The 21764-nt window shown below is 41.8% G+C and overlaps 1 protein-coding gene across 9 annotated transcripts in view; it reads left to right on the top strand.

Annotated features, from left to right (window-relative positions):
- Positions 1-21764, top strand: part of RASAL2 (RAS protein activator like 2) — a 162958-nt gene that overhangs the window by 47611 nt on the left and 93583 nt on the right. Inside the window, exon 1 of one of the 9 annotated variants that reach the window (XM_088170347.1) lies at positions 9409-10183. The exons of 7 other annotated variants lie outside the window; for them this stretch is intronic. In XM_088170347.1, the coding sequence (XP_088026473.1) occupies positions 9589-10183 (595 nt within the window). In that variant the 5' untranslated portion in view covers positions 9409-9588. Of the gene's footprint in view, positions 1-9408; positions 10184-13317; positions 13499-21764 lie in introns of those variants that run through there. One more of the 9 variants, XM_088170344.1, reaches the window with a different exon arrangement.

Genomic DNA, 21764 nt, shown 5'->3' with positions numbered 1-21764 from the left:
AGTTTTGCAGCTTGAAGTCCCGAGGGATTTGTACATAAAACTGTGGAGATTTGATTCCATCCTGATTTTATGTCTCGCTTGTAAGAGTGTTTCATATGTGTAAAAACCTTTTTATAAGGCAGAGGTTATAATAAGTTCGTAAGTGAAGCCAGACGGGTGCTGTCCTGTCTGTCGGAATTGGAATACACAGGCTCATTAATTTAGTCTAACTCTGGTGGTTGCTTGTGTCTTTATAAAACCTGGAGTGCCTTTGTGTTTTATATTTAGAGCAAATATTCTGGACTTGTTGTCAGGTTGGTTTGAGACTTCAAGGTACAATTTCGAAGTCAGACTTTATTGTTCACAGCAGTTCCATGCTGCTTGGTGAGGATGAAGCATGGTTTACTAACAGTGTGAGTGTGGTTAAGGTAAAAATAGCAAATATCAGCTCATTTTCCCTATTAGCAATGAAGTGAGAAAACAAGAAAAAAAGGCATTTCAGAAATGTCAGCAACTGGAGCGGATTTTTCTGTAGGCAAGAGCATGCAGTTCTGGGGAGTTTGTTTCCTTTGTTTTTTTTCATGCTTCTGTTAAACCTTTTGGTTAAAATTTCATTTTTTGCGATGAAAATAATTGAGAATGTATTTTTTAAAAGAGATTGCTTAACAGTGGCTGCCTACTGAAAGTGCTGCTTGCACAGACTTACAAATGCGACTGTGCTCAATTCGGAAAGGATTGGCCTCAGAGAGAGGCAGTTCTGGTCATCTGGTGTTCACACCTGATGAAACAAAACGAGTCATTTTGGAACTTGAAACAAAAGAGATCTCTGCTACCATAATAATGAATGAAAAGACACCAAAGAGATGAAGAGCTTGTGCATGGCTTGCTGGAAGAAGGGGCTCCATGTACAGCTGACACACACAGCAGTCCAGAGGGTGCCCTTGGTGGCTGGGGACCCTGCCTGGGATGCAATGACTTGTGCTTCATGCAAATCATTTTTCACAATGTCCACTTCTTTGTTTTGTCCTGTGGTGAGGAAGTGTGTACACATGTCACAAATTAGTTCCTTAAATAGTCTCTGAAAGAGAAATTATCTTCTTGCTCTTCCTCCCTCCTTCCTGTCCCTTCAAAGGTTGAAATTCTTCTGTATCTTTCCCTTTTGGGGAGAAACTCTTTTTGTATATTTAAATTCCAAGGCCAGTGCTAAGACATGCAGGCTCATCTCTCAGAGATCACGCAGTGTGTCACAAGCCATGTCCTACACTGGACATCTTTAATTATTCTTTAAATTGCAAGCACGCAGGTTCAGTCAAAGAGGGTGTGCTCCTTTCTCTCTCCGTGCTGTTTTGGTGCCTGCAGGTCACCTTGCTTCATCTTTTGGCTCTGTTTTCAGAGCTGGAACCTCCTCCTGGCCTGGCACCGGGCTCGCAGCAGGTCCATCTTCTTTCCAGCGCCTCGTCACTGTCACTCACCTGTGGCTTCTGCACTGATTCAAAGCTCTTCCTGACAGACAACCTGTGGAGAGAAAACTCTGCTGGTTAGGAGGTCGTTTGCATTTAAGAAATGCTCTTTTTTCTCTCCCCTGCCCCTCCTCCCCAATCTCTTTTTTAATTTCATATTTGGTTGTTTCTTTTACTACTTTCTCAATGCATTGCTAAAGCACCTGGAATTTTACAGAGACCCTTTTTCCATGCTGCTCCTAAGTGTTTTAATTTCAGACTTTTGGCATTTTGAGATACCCGGATGTTTCATCTTTCCTCTCTGAAGTTTATATCTCCATTTAGATGAAGGTTTAATCCTAAATTTCTGCTGTCACTGGTTTGCTGTCAGTTGTTGCACTTTAATTTGCTGATATTAGCACAACATTCTGATGGGGTTACAAGATGGGTGTTAGGATAGTTCTTATCCAGCTCAAGGGATTGCCCTACCTAAATTCACAGCCTAAAATAATTCTGGATTTGTAAATTCTTCCTCGTGTTTTGCTGTCTAGGGACATGGCTTAGTGGTGCACTTGGCAGCTTTGGGCTCGTGGTTGGCTTCAGTCTGAAAGGTTGTCACAGCATACAAAGTATTTCTATTACTGATGGTGTTTGATGATAAATGCAACAATTTAATTATGCATGTTGCTAAAGTTCTTTATTTATATACATTGTAAGAGTACACTCTCCAGTGATTTGGGTGAGTGTTGTCCATTAGCTGGTGGTTATCTTTTGCTGCCAGTTGGCTCTTACAGTGGAATTTCCAGTATCTGAAAAGCTTTTAAAATATATTTACATTGTAAAATTTATTTACAAAACTAATATTGTCTGAAGGAGTTGTTGATATAAAGATAGTTTATTCACTCTAAAAAAGGATAAAATAAGATAATAAATTATAAATAAAATAACAGTTACAGCAACTAATTTAAAAATACACAGAAGGAAATTATAAATCCAGCTCCTAACATCCTTGGTGGAGAGTTAGTAGGTCTTATTTTTGCACCAGTCTGCAGTGAAGATGTGTTCCTTTCTACTTGGATAAAAATAAAGGCTGGAAAGCTCAAATAAATGCACCTGCTATTTGGGCATAGTTACCAAGACAATTTTTGGAATTTTATCCATTAGGTTGCCTATATACTCTAACTGTATTTCCTCCCCAGTAGTTTAGGCTGCAGTTGGTTTGATGAACGCAGGGATCACATCTAGAAATAAAACTGTGTTTTGCTGGTAAAAGCCTTGCTTTAAGATTGCAGCAGTAAAGATTTTTTTTCCCTAGTCTCTCCGCAAAAATCCCAAACACTTCAGTTGGGAATGACGAGGGGTGATGGGAAGTTAATTTTGCCTGCCGAAAAATAAGGCTATTAAAAACTGAAATGAGCAGCTTATGTATGGTATTTCTGATGGTCCGAAGCCCAACCTGTAATCATGAAGAAATGGTTGTGAGACTGGTCATAAGTGCTTTTTTCTTTATGCAGTCGAAGTTTATTTATTGATATAGACATAATGATGTATTTTATCTGTAGAGTTGCAGGGGTTGGCGGTGAGGTGGGTCAGTCCAGCTATCTTTCTCCAGGGCTCAGGCTGGTGATGTGTGGCTCCAACCTCAGCTCCCTGTGTGTCAGTGGCTTCACAGCTCAGTGTTAAGGCCACAGAGGAGCCAGAGCTGTAGGAGCAGCTGTGTCACTTCCCCACAGTCCCCAGATCTCTCCAGATATCTGCTGTGAGTGCCTTCACTCGCTCAACACAGGTCATTCTGCTCTTACACCTTTCCGTGCTGCAGAGCAGTTGCCAGCATGCTTACCTCCAGGTCATGCATTTATTTATTTGCACCAGTGCACGCTGCTAAAATCCCTGGCTGCCTGGGGTGGCTCGCAGCTGCGTGTGGGCTCAGCCGCTGTGTGTGTCTGGCTGCCTCTTAAATGTACATTTTTATGGCCCTCGAAACTTGGCACGAGGCTGTGTTTGGTCGTCAACAACAACAAAAGATTGCTAGTGAAATTAAAACCTGGCATCACCGTTCTAGAGGTTTATTCGCGATGTATTGAAATGGGATTTTCTTGCTAACGTTTCCTGGCACCCATCCAAAGCCCAGCATCTCATAAATTTATATTATCTCTCTCTGCTCTGCTCAGTTGACAGGGCTGTAGCAGCTTCTCATGCAGATCAGGGGAACAGCATGGAAAAATGAAACCAGGAGAGTTTCAGAGAGGTAGTTTGTGTCAGCAAAGAAATTGTAGCAGTTTTGCCAGGGAATCAGAAGGCAGAAATCACAGAATCACTGGATGAGTCAGGTTGGAAAGGGAGCACAGTGGGTCGTCTGATCGCAGCTTCCTGCTCAAGCAGGATCATCCCAGAGCACAGAGCAGAGATTGCATCCAGACAGATCTGGGATATCTCCAATGAGGGAGACTCCACAACCTCTCTGGACAATTTCTTCCCATGTGTGGTCATTGCCCAGTGAAGTTATTCCTCATATTCAGGTGGAAATTCCTGTGCATCTTGAAGAGTTTTCAGTACTTGTCTTCAGAAACTAGACCATAGCAAAAACAGAGCTGAGTCAGGCTGGCTTGCTGTAGCTGTAGTGGCAGGTTGGGCTTGGAATTGTGGGGCAGGGACAGCAGTTCCAGCCTGCCTTGGCACCGAAATTTAGGTGAGGAAAATGAGGTGCTCTGTGGCATTTAAATAGTCTGCTATCACTATTTCGCTTTCCAGAGGCACTTCAGTCTCAGCATAGTGATAGTGGAAACAGCATATCTTGATTTATGTGGGATAAGTAAGCTTGCAGTGTAGCCCCTGGAAGGCTTGGCCAGCTCCAGGCTTGTGAGAGGCACGCATGGCAGCTTTGCTCTCAGGAGCTCTAGTGTGGGCTTAGTGAGGGATCTCTTGTCTTCCAGGCATGCCAATTCCAAGCCTCACTCTTCCAGTCACTCTAATCCTAAATGCAATGATTTCTAAGGTGCTGTTTAATTCATCCTCTGTGTAACTTCTAAACATGAATTAACTTTGAATATTAAGAGGTCGGGTAAGTCAGGTGCACTGGTCTGTGCTGAGCTGAGGAAAAGTCATATCCACCTGCAGGAAATGTTGTGGGGGGAAACAGATGCTTCTTGGTGATAGGAGATGGGAAGGGGATGTTAGGTCATTAATTACTTAGCCTTGCACAAACAAAACTTAATTTTTTGAAAAGTCTCTAATTTAAATGGAAGGAAAAAATCTTTCATCTTCTGTACTGTTTAACTATGTGTCAAGTTGGGTCAATTGGAAAACTTTTGTATTCATTTCTGCTTTGTATATTGATGACTCCTTCACGAACTGTTCCAATGCACTGAGTGTTGGCCTAGCTTTAAATGGCAAAAAAGGTAAGGGGAGCTAGACTGCTAAATCCAGGGTCCCTGACCCTCTGTATTCCTTCTGGCTTCTCTAGGGAGGATACAGGGTTCAATTTGATTTACTTTTCTACAGGTTAAAGCTCATTTGATGGCTGGTTGTTGGGGACTTAAGCTGGGATCTTTTCAGAAATGGTATTTGCTTAGCCTGATGATTTCCTCAATTAAAAAAGAGGACTTGGTTGAAACCAAGTGTGGTGAATAAATGTTCAGGGTTTATCATGGATGTTGGTGGTTGTGTGGCATTTTGGTTTTGTTTCTTTTTATTCTCTTTTAACTCTCTTCTTTCTCCTTTTTCCCTCCATGTCTTGGTAAAAAATGAGAAGCTGCTTAGTTTGTTTGGTCCAAAACTAATTTAGAATGGAGCAGTTCGGTCATGGGAGATTGCAGTTCATCCTTTTTTTTTACAATATAAGCTATGAACTCAAATTTTACACGTTGTAGTGCCTTTACTCAAGCACTAGACAGCTTCCAGAGAGCAAGCAATCATTAAATATTAATTTGTAACATCAGAGCCAGGTTCTCCTTCTTCCAGCTGTTTGGCAATGGTGCACTTGGGGTTTTCTGTGGTTTTGCTTTTTTACTTTTTAAATTGGTCGGTACTATTTATTAAACAACATACTCTGAGAAATTGCTGAAGCTCCATGCAGCAGAGCTGGGTAGTTTTTCTGGAGAGCTGAATGGTGTAGAGCAGAATTCCTACACAGGAGGCCCTTGGCAAATATTTATCTTCATATGCTCAGCGCAAATGTAAGGCTGCTTGTGTATATTTTCTGTGAAATGTTATGAAGTTAAGAAAGATTGTTTTCCCAATACAATCTTAAAGCTGAAATACAGTTACATTCCAACATAGCAAATCTGCATTTTGTGCATAAATTACTTAAATATCTAGGAGTCGTGAAAAAAAAAATGCTGTTAAACATGTCAAATGTGATGATTAAGTGACTGGATTGTTAGGAAGAAAGTAGTAATTTTCTGAAAAGCTAAATGAATGATTTGGCACAATGAACTGCAAACACTGCTCAAACAAAAGAAAACTGAGGAAAATTTGCTGGTGAAGGATCATGTTTGTAGGCAGTTGATATTAAAAACACGGGTGAAAATATTTCAGATTTTCTCAACTTAATTGACAAACTCGTTTATTCCCCTGACATTATTTTACCTGCTGACAGCTGCGTGGGTGGCTTAGTATGGCTGGAGATCCCACATCACTAATACAGTGGCAGTCACAGCTGTAAGCGGATTTCTTTGTGATACTGAGACTGTGAAATGCTTCCCAGGATAAACTGCTGCTCTGGAAGGCCTGGACTGGAGCCTGAGTAACTGGACTGCAGATCAAGGAGAAAGTGCCTTCGGGATTACTCGCCTGCATGTTCTGTGGACACAACAAATGCTGGAGCCACTTGAGACCAGTTTTAACTCAGTGGCATTAAATTCATGTTGACAGAGCAGTTTTTGGAACATCATTGTTGCTGCTGCTGATGTGTGTAAGGAAGGGAGAGATCAGTTTGACTCGTAGCCCAGGCTAAAATTTTTGAGTTAGCTATTTAAAATAATTTTCTTACTGGTAGACTAAGCAAACATGTCTGTCAGTGTTTTTATGTTAATAAACATGTAAACCTTGTCTGCCTTTTTAGAAGCACTTTGAGAAAGACCCTTTTACCCTCTCTAGAGTACACTGTGAAACCTCAGCTAAGGCCACGAGTAGTTTCCTTTGATCATAAAATGTGTTATTCTGAGCAGTGGTAACATGAAATAAAAAGTGAAATCAGAATTTTAAAAAAAGTTAAAAGCCATCTCAATATTATTCAAACTTAAACTAAATTGTGACTTTGATGTTCTTTGGCTTCATGTAGAGTGCTTATTGAAGCCTTTCTCTGTATTGTTAGGTCTGTACAGAGCTGTAGTCCAACCCCTGGCCACACCAAGAAAAATAGTTTTGAGTAGCAGTTAACCCGTAACTGGTTTTGCACATTGCTTTGTGCTGTAACTTGAGATGTGGTTATTCTTTCTGTGTGTTCCCTGAAATGGGTGGTCTGTGAGTCACTGATCAGTGCAATGCCAGCTGTATATGGAAGGGGATGGAGGGATCTTTCGTACGGTCAGGTGTCAACAGAATGGTGATGAAAAAGGAGGGAAGAATCCTGGTGATCATCTCTGTCCTCATGCTGAGACTGGTGTCTTGCCTAAAGTTCTGTCCTGTCCAAAGTCCTGTTGTGCTAAATCTCTGCCTTGGTGCAGCTGAGGTTGTACTATCCGAGCTGAGTCATTCCTCAGGGGTACTACGTGCTCTGATAGGGCAGGTAAGGGCTCTCCAAGGGCTGTTTCAAGAGTGTGGTCTGTGTGGATGCCCAGCCTGGCAGAGATCAGTGGGAGTTACAAAGCACACTAGAAATCCACGGCAAGCAAGCCCAGGAGAGCTTCAGCGCCTGAACTATCTGCATTTGCTGTCCTCTCCTACCCTTACGTGCTCCCAGCCCAAAAGGAGATGTCAATATGTTAGTGGAAACTTGTGCAAACATGGCTTGCAGGGCTGACCAGAAACCTGCCTCACATTCTCAGCTTTCCCTGCTGATTATGGCTTGTGCCACTGGAGTGAACCACATCATCATCCCTTGGATTTATTCATACTCCTGGAGTTCCATAAAGCCTGCTTTACCAGCCTGCCTAATTCAAAGCATTTGGCCAAAGCACTGCTGCTGCATTAGCAGCAAAAGGCTCAACAAGGAGAAGGAGGACCAGTTGCTGGAAAGGTTGGGGAACTCAGTAACAGCAGACCTTGTTAAAACTGAGGTTTTCAGTGCTTCTGTTTGCCTTGGTCTTGAAAACATGGACACCTGGGCCTCTCTGCTTGGTGAAAGGGATCAAGGAGGAGAACAGCTACCAGCAATAGATGAGGGTTGAGTCAGGAGTTACTTTAAAGAGCCTTTGTGAGGCCATGGGGCCAGATGGGCTGAAGCCAAAGGTGATTAGCAACCCCTGGGATCAAGAAGCAGAAGACAAAAGCCAGCTAACTTTTTTCTGGTGGAGTCTGTGTCTTATTTTCACAGTACCAGTATCTCTGTGTTTACTGCTTGTGCTTCTTTTAAACTTCATTGCTGTGGATGGAAATTGTAGCAGAGTTGTGGTATAGGTACATTTTGTCATTCCAGACTTATGCTCTGAGCATGATGTTGACAAAGCACAAGAGGCAGCATCGTGATTTGATGCAGAAATTGCATTGCAATGTCCAAGCTGTTTCTGTTTCTGGGGTTATGTGTTGTGACTTCTTAAACATGGTCATTTTTAGATAGTTGCTTCTGTTATTTATAATTGAAAAGTCTAACTTGCTACTGAGTAGAGAAATTATATTTTGATTTGAAAGAGGTTTTAGGGTAACTCTCTCTCCGTTCTAGGGAGCAGTGATACCCTTTCCCATATATATACATAAGTAAGGAAGTTTTTGTATCAGCAGCTGTCAGGAATGTACTTTGGCTGATGAATGCAGCCTAACTTGAAGGCGGGATCCTATAGCCGGTCAGTTAAGCTTTATTGGTCTGCCAGAGCAGATTATCATTTTATTTAAACGGAGGGGTAGTTTTCTTTGTTACTTTATTGCCAAGGGTGTGTCAGCATTTCCATTATAAACCCCCTATTTTCAGGGATTTGAGTAGACTTGAGATTTAAGTGTTCTGGTCTAAAACATGGGAAGCGTATTCTTCATTCACCAGCGGATATTTTCTTTATGAGATTTTAGAGCCATCAGCTGTTTCTCAAATTGTAGTGAGGGCAAGAGAGTTTTTTCCTCTTGGTTAAACAGATAGGACTATTTTTTCCATCTCATTTATTGCAACTAGAATTATAAAAAATAGTCCCCTATTCTGCTGTTTTAAAAGGGAAGAAAGGGGGAGGAGAAAAAGGAGTACCTTACTGCTGCCCTGTTCTGTTTGCCATGCCTCAAACCCTTCCCTTTGGTCTGTGTTTGGTGAAGTCCCACCCATCCTCTCAGTCCCTTCTCTCCTTCTCTTTACTTATTTCCCTGCAGCGTGTTTACACTCTCACTGCATTGAGTTGCAGGGTTTGTTCTCCTTCCTCCATTCTTCTTCTTTGCTTTCCTGTCTCGTGCTTCCAGCACTCAATTCTGATGAATATGCCTGTATTACCTTTCTCTAAAAGGCAGCTCTGAGGTACTCTAAGTGATACAACATACCTGTGGTAAATAGAGACTTTATACTTAACTATATAGTAATGTACTTTGCTACTTAACTGAAGAACACGTGCATGACTCTTAGTTGAGTACTGCAATTTTCCAATGCTTTTCTGAGACGTTGCTGCATCTCTAGAGCAAAGTGCTTTCTTTCGCCTTTTTTTTTTAAACCAAATCTTTAATGTAGACTGAAAAAAGTGAAGTGTGATCAGCACAGAACAGCACTGTGGGTTTTCATTGCTGGGCTCTTTTAGTCATTTCCTGAGAGCCTGGTGCAGAAATGTGACAGCCCAGGAAGCAATAGCAAGCTCAGCAAGGCTTTGTGTGCTGTTAGAAGTTGGTGTGCTACAGGTGAGGGCATATGCATCTTGTAGCTCTGTAGGAATACCTGGTTCTGGGATTGGTGCTCAAGGTCTTCAGGAAGAACCTCTGCTGTTCTGCAGTTCACAGCCATGAACAAAGTAACGGGGGATGTAAAATGGTGAGTGAGGAACTACGGCTACGTGACTACTAAGCAACAAGGAATGTGAGTGAAGCGCCAGAATCCAAAGGGTGGAAAATGAGTGCTTTCAAAAAGCATCATAGTCTTTTTCCTGGGTCCATCAGAAGATCTTTGTTGGAACAAGATGCTGGCACAACTGCCTTGCAGCACTATCATTGGTACCACCAAATTAAAAGGAAGAAGTTGAATAAACAGATGAGTTTTGACTCAGAGAAACCTCTTGGAACGTACAAATGGCAAACACATCCTTGGCCTCCCTGGAGGGTAAGCAAAAGAGAGACCTCCTCCAGTTTGGAAGGGGAATGCAATGACCCAAGTCTTGCCAAAAATTCTGCAATCATGGGTGCTACCAGTGCTGACAATCTCCACGAAGACCCCCCTGAGACTCTCTCCCCGACAGGGCCTCTGCTGTTGCGGGCTCCCTTCAAGCGCTCGCTGTCCGAGCCCGTGCCGCACACCGGGAGCGGGAGCGCCCGGCTGTGCCTGCGAGCCCTGCCCGCGCTGGGCGCCCAGCCGCACGGCTACCCCGGCCGGGGCATCTTCTCCTCTCTCTCTAGTGGCTTTTCAAAGATAAGGAGTCGAAAAGGGGGCTCTGTCAGTGAATCCATAACCGAAGGGAAGACAGAGGACAATCAAATTGTTTTGAGTCCAGGTAATGAACTCACTTTTGTTTTGTTCTGCTTCTGTTTGTGTAACAGGTGAGTGTGATGGTTGTTTAAACTGCTTTGTAACTTGTCTTTATTAACATGATGGCAATGCTCTGATGTTCTATCTTAATTTTTAAAAAGCAACTGAAAAAAAGGTCCTTTCCTGATAAGGAAGTGGTATGAAATATTTTAGTGTGTGCTTTAAAACAAGCATCACCTGGTGGTAGCGGTAGCATTTCCTTCTCAAGTGTGTGGTATATGCAGTCCTGCAGGCACAGTGTCCTCTGTGGTGTTGCGCTGCTCTGATTGAGATATCAAGCCTGCTTCTGTCAATGAAGTACCAGGGAGAGAGAGAAATTAAGCTGTCTTTTAAACAGAGTTCCAGACAGTGGAATGGATCTAGTTCCTCATACCAGATTCTCCATTTTGTAATCAAGCAGCTGGATTGGTGTCTGCTCTCTGGTAGATGCCAAGGACAGCCGTATTGTAAGGGTTTAGCCAGCTGGGATTGAGGTCAGCAAGATGCCAGTCTGAGATTTCATTTCAATCTACCCTGCTGATAACAACACTCTTAAGGCAGGGTGGGGAAAAAAAGGTGTGGGACAAAGGGGAAACTTGCCTTTTTTCTCAGGCTTTTCTCAAACTTTCTAGTGGGCTACCCATCTTGAACCTGGTAACTGATAATGCCATGAAAAAAATCCATAAAGTTTAAATTTGTAATAAAACAAAAAATAAACTTTCCTTCTCCTTAAAACCTCAGCACTTTCCAGAGTCCTCCAGATTATCATATTAAAAACCTGATAACATCTGGATACAGTTGAGGCTGCTGGACAAGTCATCAGTATTCCAAAAAATTCAGTAGTAGTAGTGAAAGAAAAATATACTATGTCTGCAGGGGTGTTCATCTTTCAGTCTCAGTGCAGTGTCCCTGACAGGCTTGTGCTTGCTATTGGAAGCTGTCACGTTGTTTCAAAACAAAAACAAGTGACCAAAAAGAAGAAATAACTAAGAAGGACTGTATCTGTTCAAGCCTATTTATTTACAGTCACTGATTCATTTCTCCAAGACCTTTTTCAATAGAAATTTGGCTTGATGATGCTTAATAAATTGGGTGGAATACATGGGGGAAAAAGAAGGTAACAGAACTGCTTTTCTCCTTTTTCTTGTCTGTTGAAGTCTTCTCATTAAGGAGTTGGTTGGGTTTTTTCTCTCCTCTGTATTTATTCAGATGAGGAACAAAGGTTTGTACTGCAGGCTCTCACTGTTGTTGAGACCTTCTGGGTCTCTATGTGATATGAGCATTTTGGATCAAAACCACAATATATGAAGGGCTGAGCATCCTTCTTTGCTCTTTTCTGGTGCTCTTGGAAACCAAATGGTTCTCTCATAATTCACAAGTATTGCCAGTCTCTGTGTTACTGGGATGCTTGCTTTTTAGTAATGTGTAAAGTAAACAAAGGAAAGGGATTATTTGTGAGAAGGCACCACTTGGTAAACTTCATGTCAGTTATGGGACTTTGACGGAGCCTTTTGGCTCTTTTTTTTGGTGGGGGGAACCTCTGTCTGAGCCTGCCAAAATTGGTTTTTTAAAGGGAGTCACAATTCAGGAACTGAGAGAAAAACAGTGGGTCTCTAGATTAAAAGTCAAATCCTCTCGAGGGAGGAAATTGTAGCTGAGAAGGTGTTTGGGGAAATAAGTTTGATGAAGTCACCCATAAAAACACTTGCAACAGCCATGTCCTGCTTGGGCTACTTCACAGGAAATCAGAGCTTTTGGTGAGATGGACAAATGCCTCCATGGGGTTTCTCTTCACCCTTTGCCATCACAAACATTCAGTCTCTGATCCCTCAAGTGGAAGACAGCTTGTGTTTATCAGAATTAGTTCATCCTGTAAGAGGTGCAGCTGTGTGGAATTTACAGTCAGAGGACAACTGATTGCTCTCCACTGGTTTTATTTTTCCCTTAAAGAAGTGCTCCTGTGGCATAATTAGCTGGAGCTGCTGGGCAGAGGCTCCTGCCCTGTGCAAGACTGTGGGCTGAGACCTGATAAACCAGTGGTAAAACTCGTGAGTTCCTGGGGTTTACAGCTGAGGTCTGAGGGAGGTGACTTGAAGATAGAAGGGGTGAGAGAAGTATGCATCTGTTCTCAACCACAGTCTAGATGTTCAGAAGGGATCAAATCTTGTATTCTTCCAAAAACCACACAAGTTTAATTCAGTGGGTGTTACTGGATTGTCCATTCTGCTTGGATGGGCAGAGGGTGTCTTTCCATGCCTGTAGTCCTGTTTACTGTTCAAAGAAAAATCCAAGAAAATGCATGCTTCTTCCTCAAGAAGCAGAACTTGGTAATCCTCATGCAATTGAGATCTGTGGTAAAAGTGCTCAGACACTCAAACTAACAACAGGATGGTGTGAGACATGGGGTTTCTCCAAAGTATGCAAACAGCTTTACGTGGAAAAGCTTGATCAAAAGTCTCCCAGGAAATGTCTGTTTGGACAGAAATTCTTCTCAAAATGACTGAAACCCAAGAGACCTTTTCTGTGTTGTGAAATACACAGTGAGAGAGGCACACTTTGGACTTGAACCAGGAGAAGCCAAGGGAGCACGTTCCATCTCACTTCTGTCCATGGAGCCAAGTCCTCTACTTCCACAGCTTCACTCAATTAAAAGCCCTCTCCACTTTCCTCTGAAATATTTGGAGATAATCAAATTTTTTTAAAGTTTGTCTTCCTTCTAATGCTTGCCTGGCCTCTTGTGTTTTGCTTCATCTCTGTGCCAGAATGGTTCCCTTCAGGAAATAACTCACGAGAAGACCAGTTGTTTTTATGGCAGCTTGAAGAGGGAAGTGGGATTTAAAAAGAAAAGAAAAAACAAGATCTGGATAAATATTTTCCAGTTGGTCTCACAGTCTAAGGAAGCATGTTCAGACACTGTTTCATCAGTTCTTGGCTATGGAAATCCCTCCTGGATGGATTCACTCATTCTCTTAGGCGATGAAAGGATGCTGAACCCCAGGAGAGCTGTGTCCTTTGGCTCTGCCCACAGCCTTGGCTGGATGCAGAGCCTCCCCAAAGTGCATGGCAGGCTTCTGCATCCCACTGCAGAGTGGGTTTGGGGAGGAAGGGCACAGATGGAGTGGACAACCAGCAGCAATAGCAGAGCTCTTTCCTGGTGTGCTGAGTGGGTCTTCCCAGGAGCAGCCTGGGCCGGGTTTGGGTGTGAATGAAGTGTTTTTGGTGCATATCTGCTGATTTTTAACCACTCCTAGAGCCAGGGATTTGGAACCAGCATTTCCACTAGCATGTGCAAAGCCTGAAGGTAAAAGTCTTATGCTCACTATTATTATTATTTACTACTTAAGAATTATGAGAATATATTAATTTCTGTTAAATATGTTAGTGTGAGGAAGGAGAAGTGTCATTCTGTTAAACTTGTTGATTGAGAACATACCTTGAAATGGGCAGAAAGAAGATAAGGAAGGAGCTATGCAGACAAAGCCTTGGATCCCAGGGTTGTATGTGAGCAGCTGCACCTGTTATTATTTCTGAGTATTACCGGTGACCCTGTTATATTCTTGAGAATGGGTTTGTGAGAGAGTTCTCAGATAACATTTATTTCACTGTTGCTTATCTGGATCTTGGGGTGGTGTGTGTTTAATTGTAGACTGATGACAAAATAATCCTTCAGTAGAATGCCTTACCTATATCTTCCCTGGGTATCTCTGTTTTGGTTTGAGGGGGTGAAGGTAAACACTGATTTCTTTTATTTAGTGTGTGTTTAGTTTTCACAATTGCTCTCTTGTTAATGTTTTTATAAAGACAGTTCTTCAGAGTTCCTTCCTTCTCTTTCATCACCTGGATAAAGATATGTTTCTTCAGTCTTTTAATTTTGATTTCAAGCTTTCATTCATTTTATAGAGGATTTTTTGTGCCTTGAGTGAGAGAATATTTTATGTCTTTGCTTTTCCAAAATTGTTTGGGTTTTTTTTATAATTCACGAAAGTAATTTGAACTCCATGCTCTTTTTAAGATCTTTACTCTGTAGGCTTATTAAATGTCATTTCTTTCATATTTCCATATAAACTTATCTAGAGATTTGTATTTTCCTATTTATAACTCAGAAGCAAGGCAGTTCCCTCTTCAGTTTCTTTTAGCAATTCCCAAAATACAAAGCTATTTGTACCTGAGTAGGATTTTAGTATTTATTACTCATTGGAGCAACTTTTCTGTATTCATGTTTTAAAAACCACTTGCTCATTTTAGAAACCCTTCTACTGACTCATGTTCTTCCACTCCCAAATCTCTAAGTAGTTTATGCTCTTAAGTAGTTTATTTTTGGTGAGGTTTTTATTAGGGAATTTTTACACAATTGAGCTTATTCATGTGTTCCTTTAAGTGCTGTGCAAATGCCTTATGTTGTGAAACCTGATGTTGATATTGAAAGGTGTAGTCTTAATGTTCAAACTCCTTCACCTTTAATTATCAGAGCAGATTCAAGGTAGCTGCTTGTACAAAATCCTTCGTTGCATTAAACTGTAGTTTTGTGTAGTTATTAATATGAAAATAACACATTGCTGCTCAGTTTCTCTTTTTTAAACTGTAGTGTGGTCTTGTGGTAGTAAATGTTGTGTGAACATGGTATATTTGAAATTACAGGGGTCTGGGGATGGACAGGGAACATTTCTGACATTTGACAATTTTAAGTACCACTTAAACATCCCTCCCCACTACTTCCTTCTGCCTGATTCCTCCCAGGCATTGTAACGTTTAATGTGGGCTATAGGCTAATACTATGCAGCTGAATATTTATGAACACAGCACAAGATAATTAGCCATAATATCCGTAGCCATTAAAATTATGCTTATCTGATTTTAATTCCATCTAACGGACAGTGTCTCTATGCAAGTAGTTGTGGTCATTTCAGCATTGACTGGTGATTTTCCTGCATTTAGTCCCCAGACTACTTTGTCAGAATCCAAAAATTCACATTCAGTGGGATGAATGAGGATGTTTATATTTGTAAGAGCTATTTTCTGACTCATGAAATCATGGCAAGTGACTGGCAGGGTGTTATGTTCCAGGTTGCTTTTTTGCCATTTTTGTGGTCAGTGTCCGTGGGACTGTCAGGATGTTGGACTTGATGCTGCTCGTGCAGGGGTCTGACAGCTGGTGCACGCAGGAATATTATCTGTGATTACCTTGATCATGAGAAATTATTGCATAGGAATTATCTGAGGAGAGGGTAATCATGTCCTGGAGACGTCTTGTCTCCTATGTTTTCCTAGCAGGAAGAGAGGGGTTTGAAGAGATGCAGCTTTCTTAGAGGCAGCCAAAGAGTGGAAGTGTGGAGATTAGGAGAAAGGGCTCCCGGTGAAGTAAAGCTCTGGGGTTTTGGTGGGAGAAGCTTTTCCTTTGATAACAGGCCAGACAGGGTTGAAAAGAGGTGGCTGGAGGAGGAAAAACAGTCTTGGCTTTCCAAAGGAGAAGATGTGTCTGGAGCGGGCAGATTTGGAGTCTTTGGCAAAGCTCTGTGTTCCAGCTGTGGAGTCTCCAGAACAAGAAACTTCGACTGTGAGACCCAACAGGGAAGGATGTCCCGGAGGGCAGTGGGAGATGCTCACAGCCCAGGGCTGTCTGTGCTCCACAGCCCAGGAGGGGGCCCAGGCTGGTCCTCACCAATCCCCTTGAGGCGTCAGCAAGGCCAGGCTTGGGAAGTATGAAACTGTGTTAGACTCTGCTCAAAATCCTGTTTTTTTTTCTTAAAGACAGGCCTAAAATGCAGCTGCCAGGGGGTACAGAAAGGGGAAGTGTAGCCAGTAGTTCAGTTCCTGCTAAGCTTACTTGACACTGGAAATGGGAGCCTTAACTCTTCCTGACACATATGTATTTGGGGTCTGGAGAGAGAGGGTAACTTCTGCCGTGCTAAAATTTTCTTCAGGCAAAGCTCCCTGGTTTGCATTTCCACAAAGGCTGCTCGTAATGGAACTTGGCGCGAGATGAAAATTGCTTACAAAACGAGCGCTTCCTAGGCACATTGACCCTTTCTTCCTTAAAATAACAAACCCAGAGGAAAGTATTTGGGTTTTAGGCCTTTGGTTTTTTTCCAAATAATGAATGGTGCAGATTTGCAGAGCTAACAGTATGTGATTTAGGGCTCAAAGCAATGGCATTTTAGAAGTAAACATGTGCAAGATTATCTCTGTGCACTTATTTATCCCATTACTTTGCTATAGAGTTACTTGATTGCTTGCTTTAACTAATTAACTTGTATTATCAATTTGCTTTATGTTTTCTGTGGTGATATTTTCTCTGTGGTAGTTACTCAAGAGACTCTTTAGACTCATCTGAAATAAATACTTCATAATCCTGTAAAACATCACTTGTTTAAAGGAAGCTGTTTATGTAAACAATAGGCTAATGCATGAAACTCTTGACATGTTAGCATTGAAACCAACTGTCCCCTGTGTGGTTTTGTTCTTACTCTGAGGAAAGCTGAAGCTCGACATCTGGTCTTCTGTGGGTGAGAGAACTTTTTACAAGTTACAGGACCACTTGTTCAAATGAAGTTAAAAAATATTTCCTACAGAAAATAAATTACCAAAATAACTTCTTAAAGAAGCTCATTTTTTAGAGAGCAGGCATTCCCTGTCTTTGTACCTTATGGGGAATAAGCTGGTCATTTTAATCTGTGCATTTGGTATAGAAGATTCTTCTCAAAACATAAGAATTTATTAAGGGTATGTAGTGATAAGATTGGGGGCTATGGTTTTAAGCTGAAAGAGGGCACAGGTTTAGTTTCCATATTCAGAAGAGATTCTTTGTGAGGGTGGTGAGGCTCTGGCCCAGAGAAGCTGTGGCTGCCTCACCCTTGAAGCATCCATGGCCAGATCAGATGGGGCTTGGAGCAAACTGGGATAGTCAAAGGTTTCCCTGCCCATGACTGGGCCAGGAACAAAATGATGTTTAAGGTCCCTTTCAATCCAAACCATTCGGGGATTCTGTGTTTCTCTGAAAAACCACTTGCCTGAAAACTGCTGCAGAGAGGAGCCAGATGAGTGACAGTGATGTGTGAGAACAGGAATGAGCAAACCCACTTCTGCAGTCAAATGCATTTATTTGTGTCAGCTGTTACCACACATCACTGCTGATGCTGTCTATAGGTTTGAGACTTAGGGGATCAGGATTACATGGTTTTTTGAGGTTTGAATTCTAGTTCTTGAGATTTGTTAATTTTGTAAAGATCTGTGATTCTTTTTGCCCTTCCTAGCCACAGACAAATCCCTCTTTCTAAAAGGTGCAAGAAAGTACTCTATCAAGTCCAAAGGCAAGTTGTAAGAAGACCTGCTTACTCCTTTTATGTCTGACTTCAGCTGCTTTTGCATGTTTTATAGGTATTGAAGAGCTTTCCTGTATCCTATATTCTGACTACTCCCAAGTAAAATCTTCTGTGACTATTACAGATAGTCTCAGAAGACACAGATATTTCTGTGATGATGGTATGGTCAGAGTTTTAACTGCATCTCACTCATCCTAAGATGAGTTGCTGTTGATTACTTCTGCTTACATCTATGAATTTACAACCTATTTTCATAGATAAAAATAGTAGGCCTTTTGATGTAGATACTCTTATAAGCAATTTTCCTCTAACAGTCATTTAGTGACACAGATGCTTTCACAGGCAGGTTTGGCAGGCTTTGTCAAAGTACTACAAAAAATCTGCTGAACTTCAAACTCTTGCAGTGAGTCTCCATCTACTTTCTCTCTCCAATTAGCTCTGGCTGCACTTGTACACAAGAAGAGGCTTTGTTGGCAACACAGATCCAGGCAGTGCCACTGAGAGAGCTGCTTGTGAAGGGAAGAAGGTGAACACACAGATCCAAAGAGCTCCCAGTTGCCTTCAGTTATCTCCACTCACGCTGTGCTTTTTTTAACATTAGTGATGGGTATTTTGGCTGTGTCCTGTATAAATAGCCTCTCTCAGTAACCACTTCCTCTGCCAAGCTTTGTGAAGCAGTGAATCCTTGCATGCCTGATGTACTGTGGTGCTGCTTTTGCAGGCTGGGCTGGCTGAGTGCGTGGTGCTCAGCAAGGGGAGGATTCTGGCTGCACTGTGGTTTATTTGTAGGTTTCCTGTCAGCCCTCCTGAAGCTGATAAAAGGAGTGTGGTTCAAGCCACTGATGTCTTGTATGACAGCCCATTCCTTTATTGAGATAGTACTTAAATGATACTCAGACTTACAGAAATTGGGATGAAGTTTTCAAAAGGAGAGGGGAAGGAGAGCATAAGTGTTCAGTCTGTTGTGGCAGAGACAAATCATTGTCTTGATGTTGGTTTTCATTATTTCCAATTGTGACTTCCACCCCCACTTGTATATGCAACTGTCATATGATAATTTGGCTGTTCTATATGGTAAAAAAAAAATGTTAGGGCTGACCTGTGTTGGTAAAAGCCTTTCAGTCAAGAAGAGTTGGTTGACAGCACAGGGCATCTAGGAGAGTGTCTAGTACCCTGGCAGGGTGGCAGGTGAGGCCCTTGAGCCTTTGTGGGGTTAGGCATCAACAGGTTTCTATATATTTTCTATGTCTTTTTTGTATCATTTACTGTTACTACATAATCTCAAGAAAATGACTGAGGCAGTCACCCTGGTACTTCAGAAAAATCAGTGTATGTGATTAATACTAAGGAAAGAGCAAACCAACACATGTCAGGAAAAGGTGGTGCAAAGTTTTCTGCATTTTGGCCGTGCAGAGACAAATCCTGTGTATGGACAAATCCTGAAAAAATCCAGAATCAGGCTGGTGCCCTCCTACACACTCGAGTGCTGGTGAGCAGAGACTAGGGCTGGGGAACTGGGACTGCTGTAGGGTCTGTCTAGACCCAACACAGCACTGCTAATGATGTTGTTCCCCCTCCTCACACAGGTGCCTGACTGCTGTGTTCACTGCTTTAGCTGTGCTAACAAGGTATTTTCAGCTGCTGTGTCCATACCAGCAGAGAGGAGGTTGTCACAAAACCTGCCCGAGGAGCTCTTTATAATGACAGTTCCTTAGCTCCTGCTTGGATATACTCTAAAAAGGGAAGACTTTTTTCCAGGGAATATATTTTCCCTGTCTTCATTGTGGAGTTTCTTCTGAGCTTCTGAGCTTTCTGTGAATGCTTCATGCCCATAAGCAGAAGTGAAGGCCCTGAAATATAATTGTAAAATGCAGTTATTTTTCTGGGGGCAATTATACATGTAGAGCGGGAGTTTTGAGTTACTTTGACAAAATACTTGAATGGCTCAAACGTACTAATTGAAAAAATTCTGTTTCTGCACAGGAACCAAAACAATTTATTGGGTGCATATGTAGCATCTTGTAGAGCCAGCAGCCACCAAATGCAGGAGCCTGGCTGTGCTGTGAAGCATATGTGCCCAGATTTCTGACACCTTCCTACTGTTACTGTGGAAACTATCATTTCCAACACAGTCCTGAAAAAGGGTTTTTTTATCTGCAAAAGGGGACAAGGTCTGCAGATGAGAAAGACATACTCCTGTGCAGTATGAAGCCAGCTGGGGCACTGACTGGGCTGGATTTGCATGGTTGTGCTTGATGTGGAATTGCACGTTCAAATGGATGTTGATGTGCTTATTGTAATTCTAATGGTAAAAATCCGGGTGGGTGTGTTATAAATGCCCTGAGACATATGGACCTAAGGAGACCTATCCTGAGAAGTGGAAACTAGGGAAGGCAAGGGAAAGAAAAAACATCCTTAGAGAATCAGACATTTCTGAATTATCAGGTACCCAGAAGGAAAAAAGTGACAGCATAGAGGCTCATTAGACTCCCTCCCTGCCCCCAACAAGCCCGGAATGAATTAAAAACACGTAGAGCAATCTCCAGTCTGAATAACTTCTGCATGGCTATATAATTTCAAAGAGAAATGCTTTCAGGGTGATGATAGGTTTTGTCTACATCTGTAATGTCTCATTTGTCTTTGGATACCCAACAGCCTTTGCTTTGTTTATTCAGAGCTAAGCAAACATGAAGCTGAATGTACTTTCCAATGATCAATGTAAATCAACGTGAAAAATGGAAATCATTATAAAACATAGACACACATATATATTTTAGTGAGGTTTGCTAGATTGATTGCTCCTAAACCTAGAGCTTGGCTACTCTTACGTGCAGAGAATTCAGAAAGAGACAGCCATAGCCCAGGGACAGTGAAGTGTGGTCACTGATGGATAAAATAAAATTCATGTCTGTTTGCATTTTAATGGATTTTAATCACATGAGAGTTTGGGGGGAAAAAATAGATTTCCTTTTTTCTTTTCATCATTGTGTCTGAGTGCTTCAGGGCTAACAAAAGTGGTCCCAGGTACTGAGATACATACCATTTTCAGTTCTTGTACTGTTGTTAAAAAAGGCTTTTGCAAAAACAAGGGATGTGCACAATCATCATTAGTCACTGACAGCAGGACAAATAGTACCGGTCTGTAGATGTGACAAGGAAAGCAGAGCTTAAAGTTTTTGGCAAACTAACTAGTGAGGAGGAAATGAACAAGATGCCACGGATGGTCTTTATCACTAGAGATTTACAAAAATAAGCTTGACATCCATCGGGGTTGGGGAGTAGGGTACCATCCAGCTCTAACCACGTGGAAGCAGCACCATCTGTCTCTAGAAAACGAAAACTCTTGAAAAAGGAGAGTTGTTCCTTCGTCTTTCTTTGGTGCTGCCTCTCATCTGTTTGTCATTCCCGCTGTCTGTGACATGATCTTCATACGTATTTTAAACATTCTTGCTTTGTTCTGCTGGCAGGGACCAGCTCTGCCCAGTTCACCATTCCTTCCTGCTTTGTCAGCTGCTTCCTCTGGAAGTCCATTCCTCCAATTCCATATTGGGTGAGATTTATCCCTCAACTCACAGAAATAATTTTTTGTTCAGGAACCATTGCTTAGGCAGCTAAGCCAGGTATTTTGTGATAATACTGTCACTAAAAAAGAAAAATAAAGGGAAGGGAGGAGCAGAGTGTGTGTAAAATGCCAAGATGTTTCATGAAGGGCACAAAATACAGAAGCTTTTTGCCTATTTTTTTTGTTATGTCACTAAGTGAGATGTTTGTGTCTGTTTATACTCTGATTTCTTGTGTGTTTTGAAATCTCATTGTACTCAGTGGTGGAAAATTGGCTGCTTAAGTAAAGGCATGTTAAGGACAGCTCTCTACAGTAGCTGGAAGGAAATCCTTCTTGAATGTATTGTCCAAGTTGGTTCTAGTTAATAGTCTCTTGGGTATGTGAACTTTCCTTGGCTTCTCCACCCGTCTTCTGGCAGCAAACAGAATTCTTAGCATTTCAATTTAAAAATAAAATAATTAATAAAAATCTATGCTGCCCTTCTAAATTGTGTCCCAACAGGAGTGGAATGCACTTCAGTAATAACTCATAAAGTCACTTGTGTGGGTTGATTATTCCTGCTGGGGAGGAGATCCCCACAAAACAGCAACATAAAGCAAATCTCTTCAAAATATTATAATTATTATGTTTCTATAAAAGATCCCCTCTCTCTTTCCCCCAATCTGATTGGGTTTACTGTTATGAGA

This window comes from Sturnus vulgaris, chromosome 9, assembly GCF_052056855.1.
Source record: "Sturnus vulgaris isolate bStuVul1 chromosome 9, bStuVul1.hap1, whole genome shotgun sequence".
NCBI classification, from domain to species: Eukaryota; Metazoa; Chordata; class Aves; order Passeriformes; family Sturnidae; genus Sturnus; species Sturnus vulgaris.
This window is presented reverse-complemented; position numbering and strand designations above follow the sequence as displayed.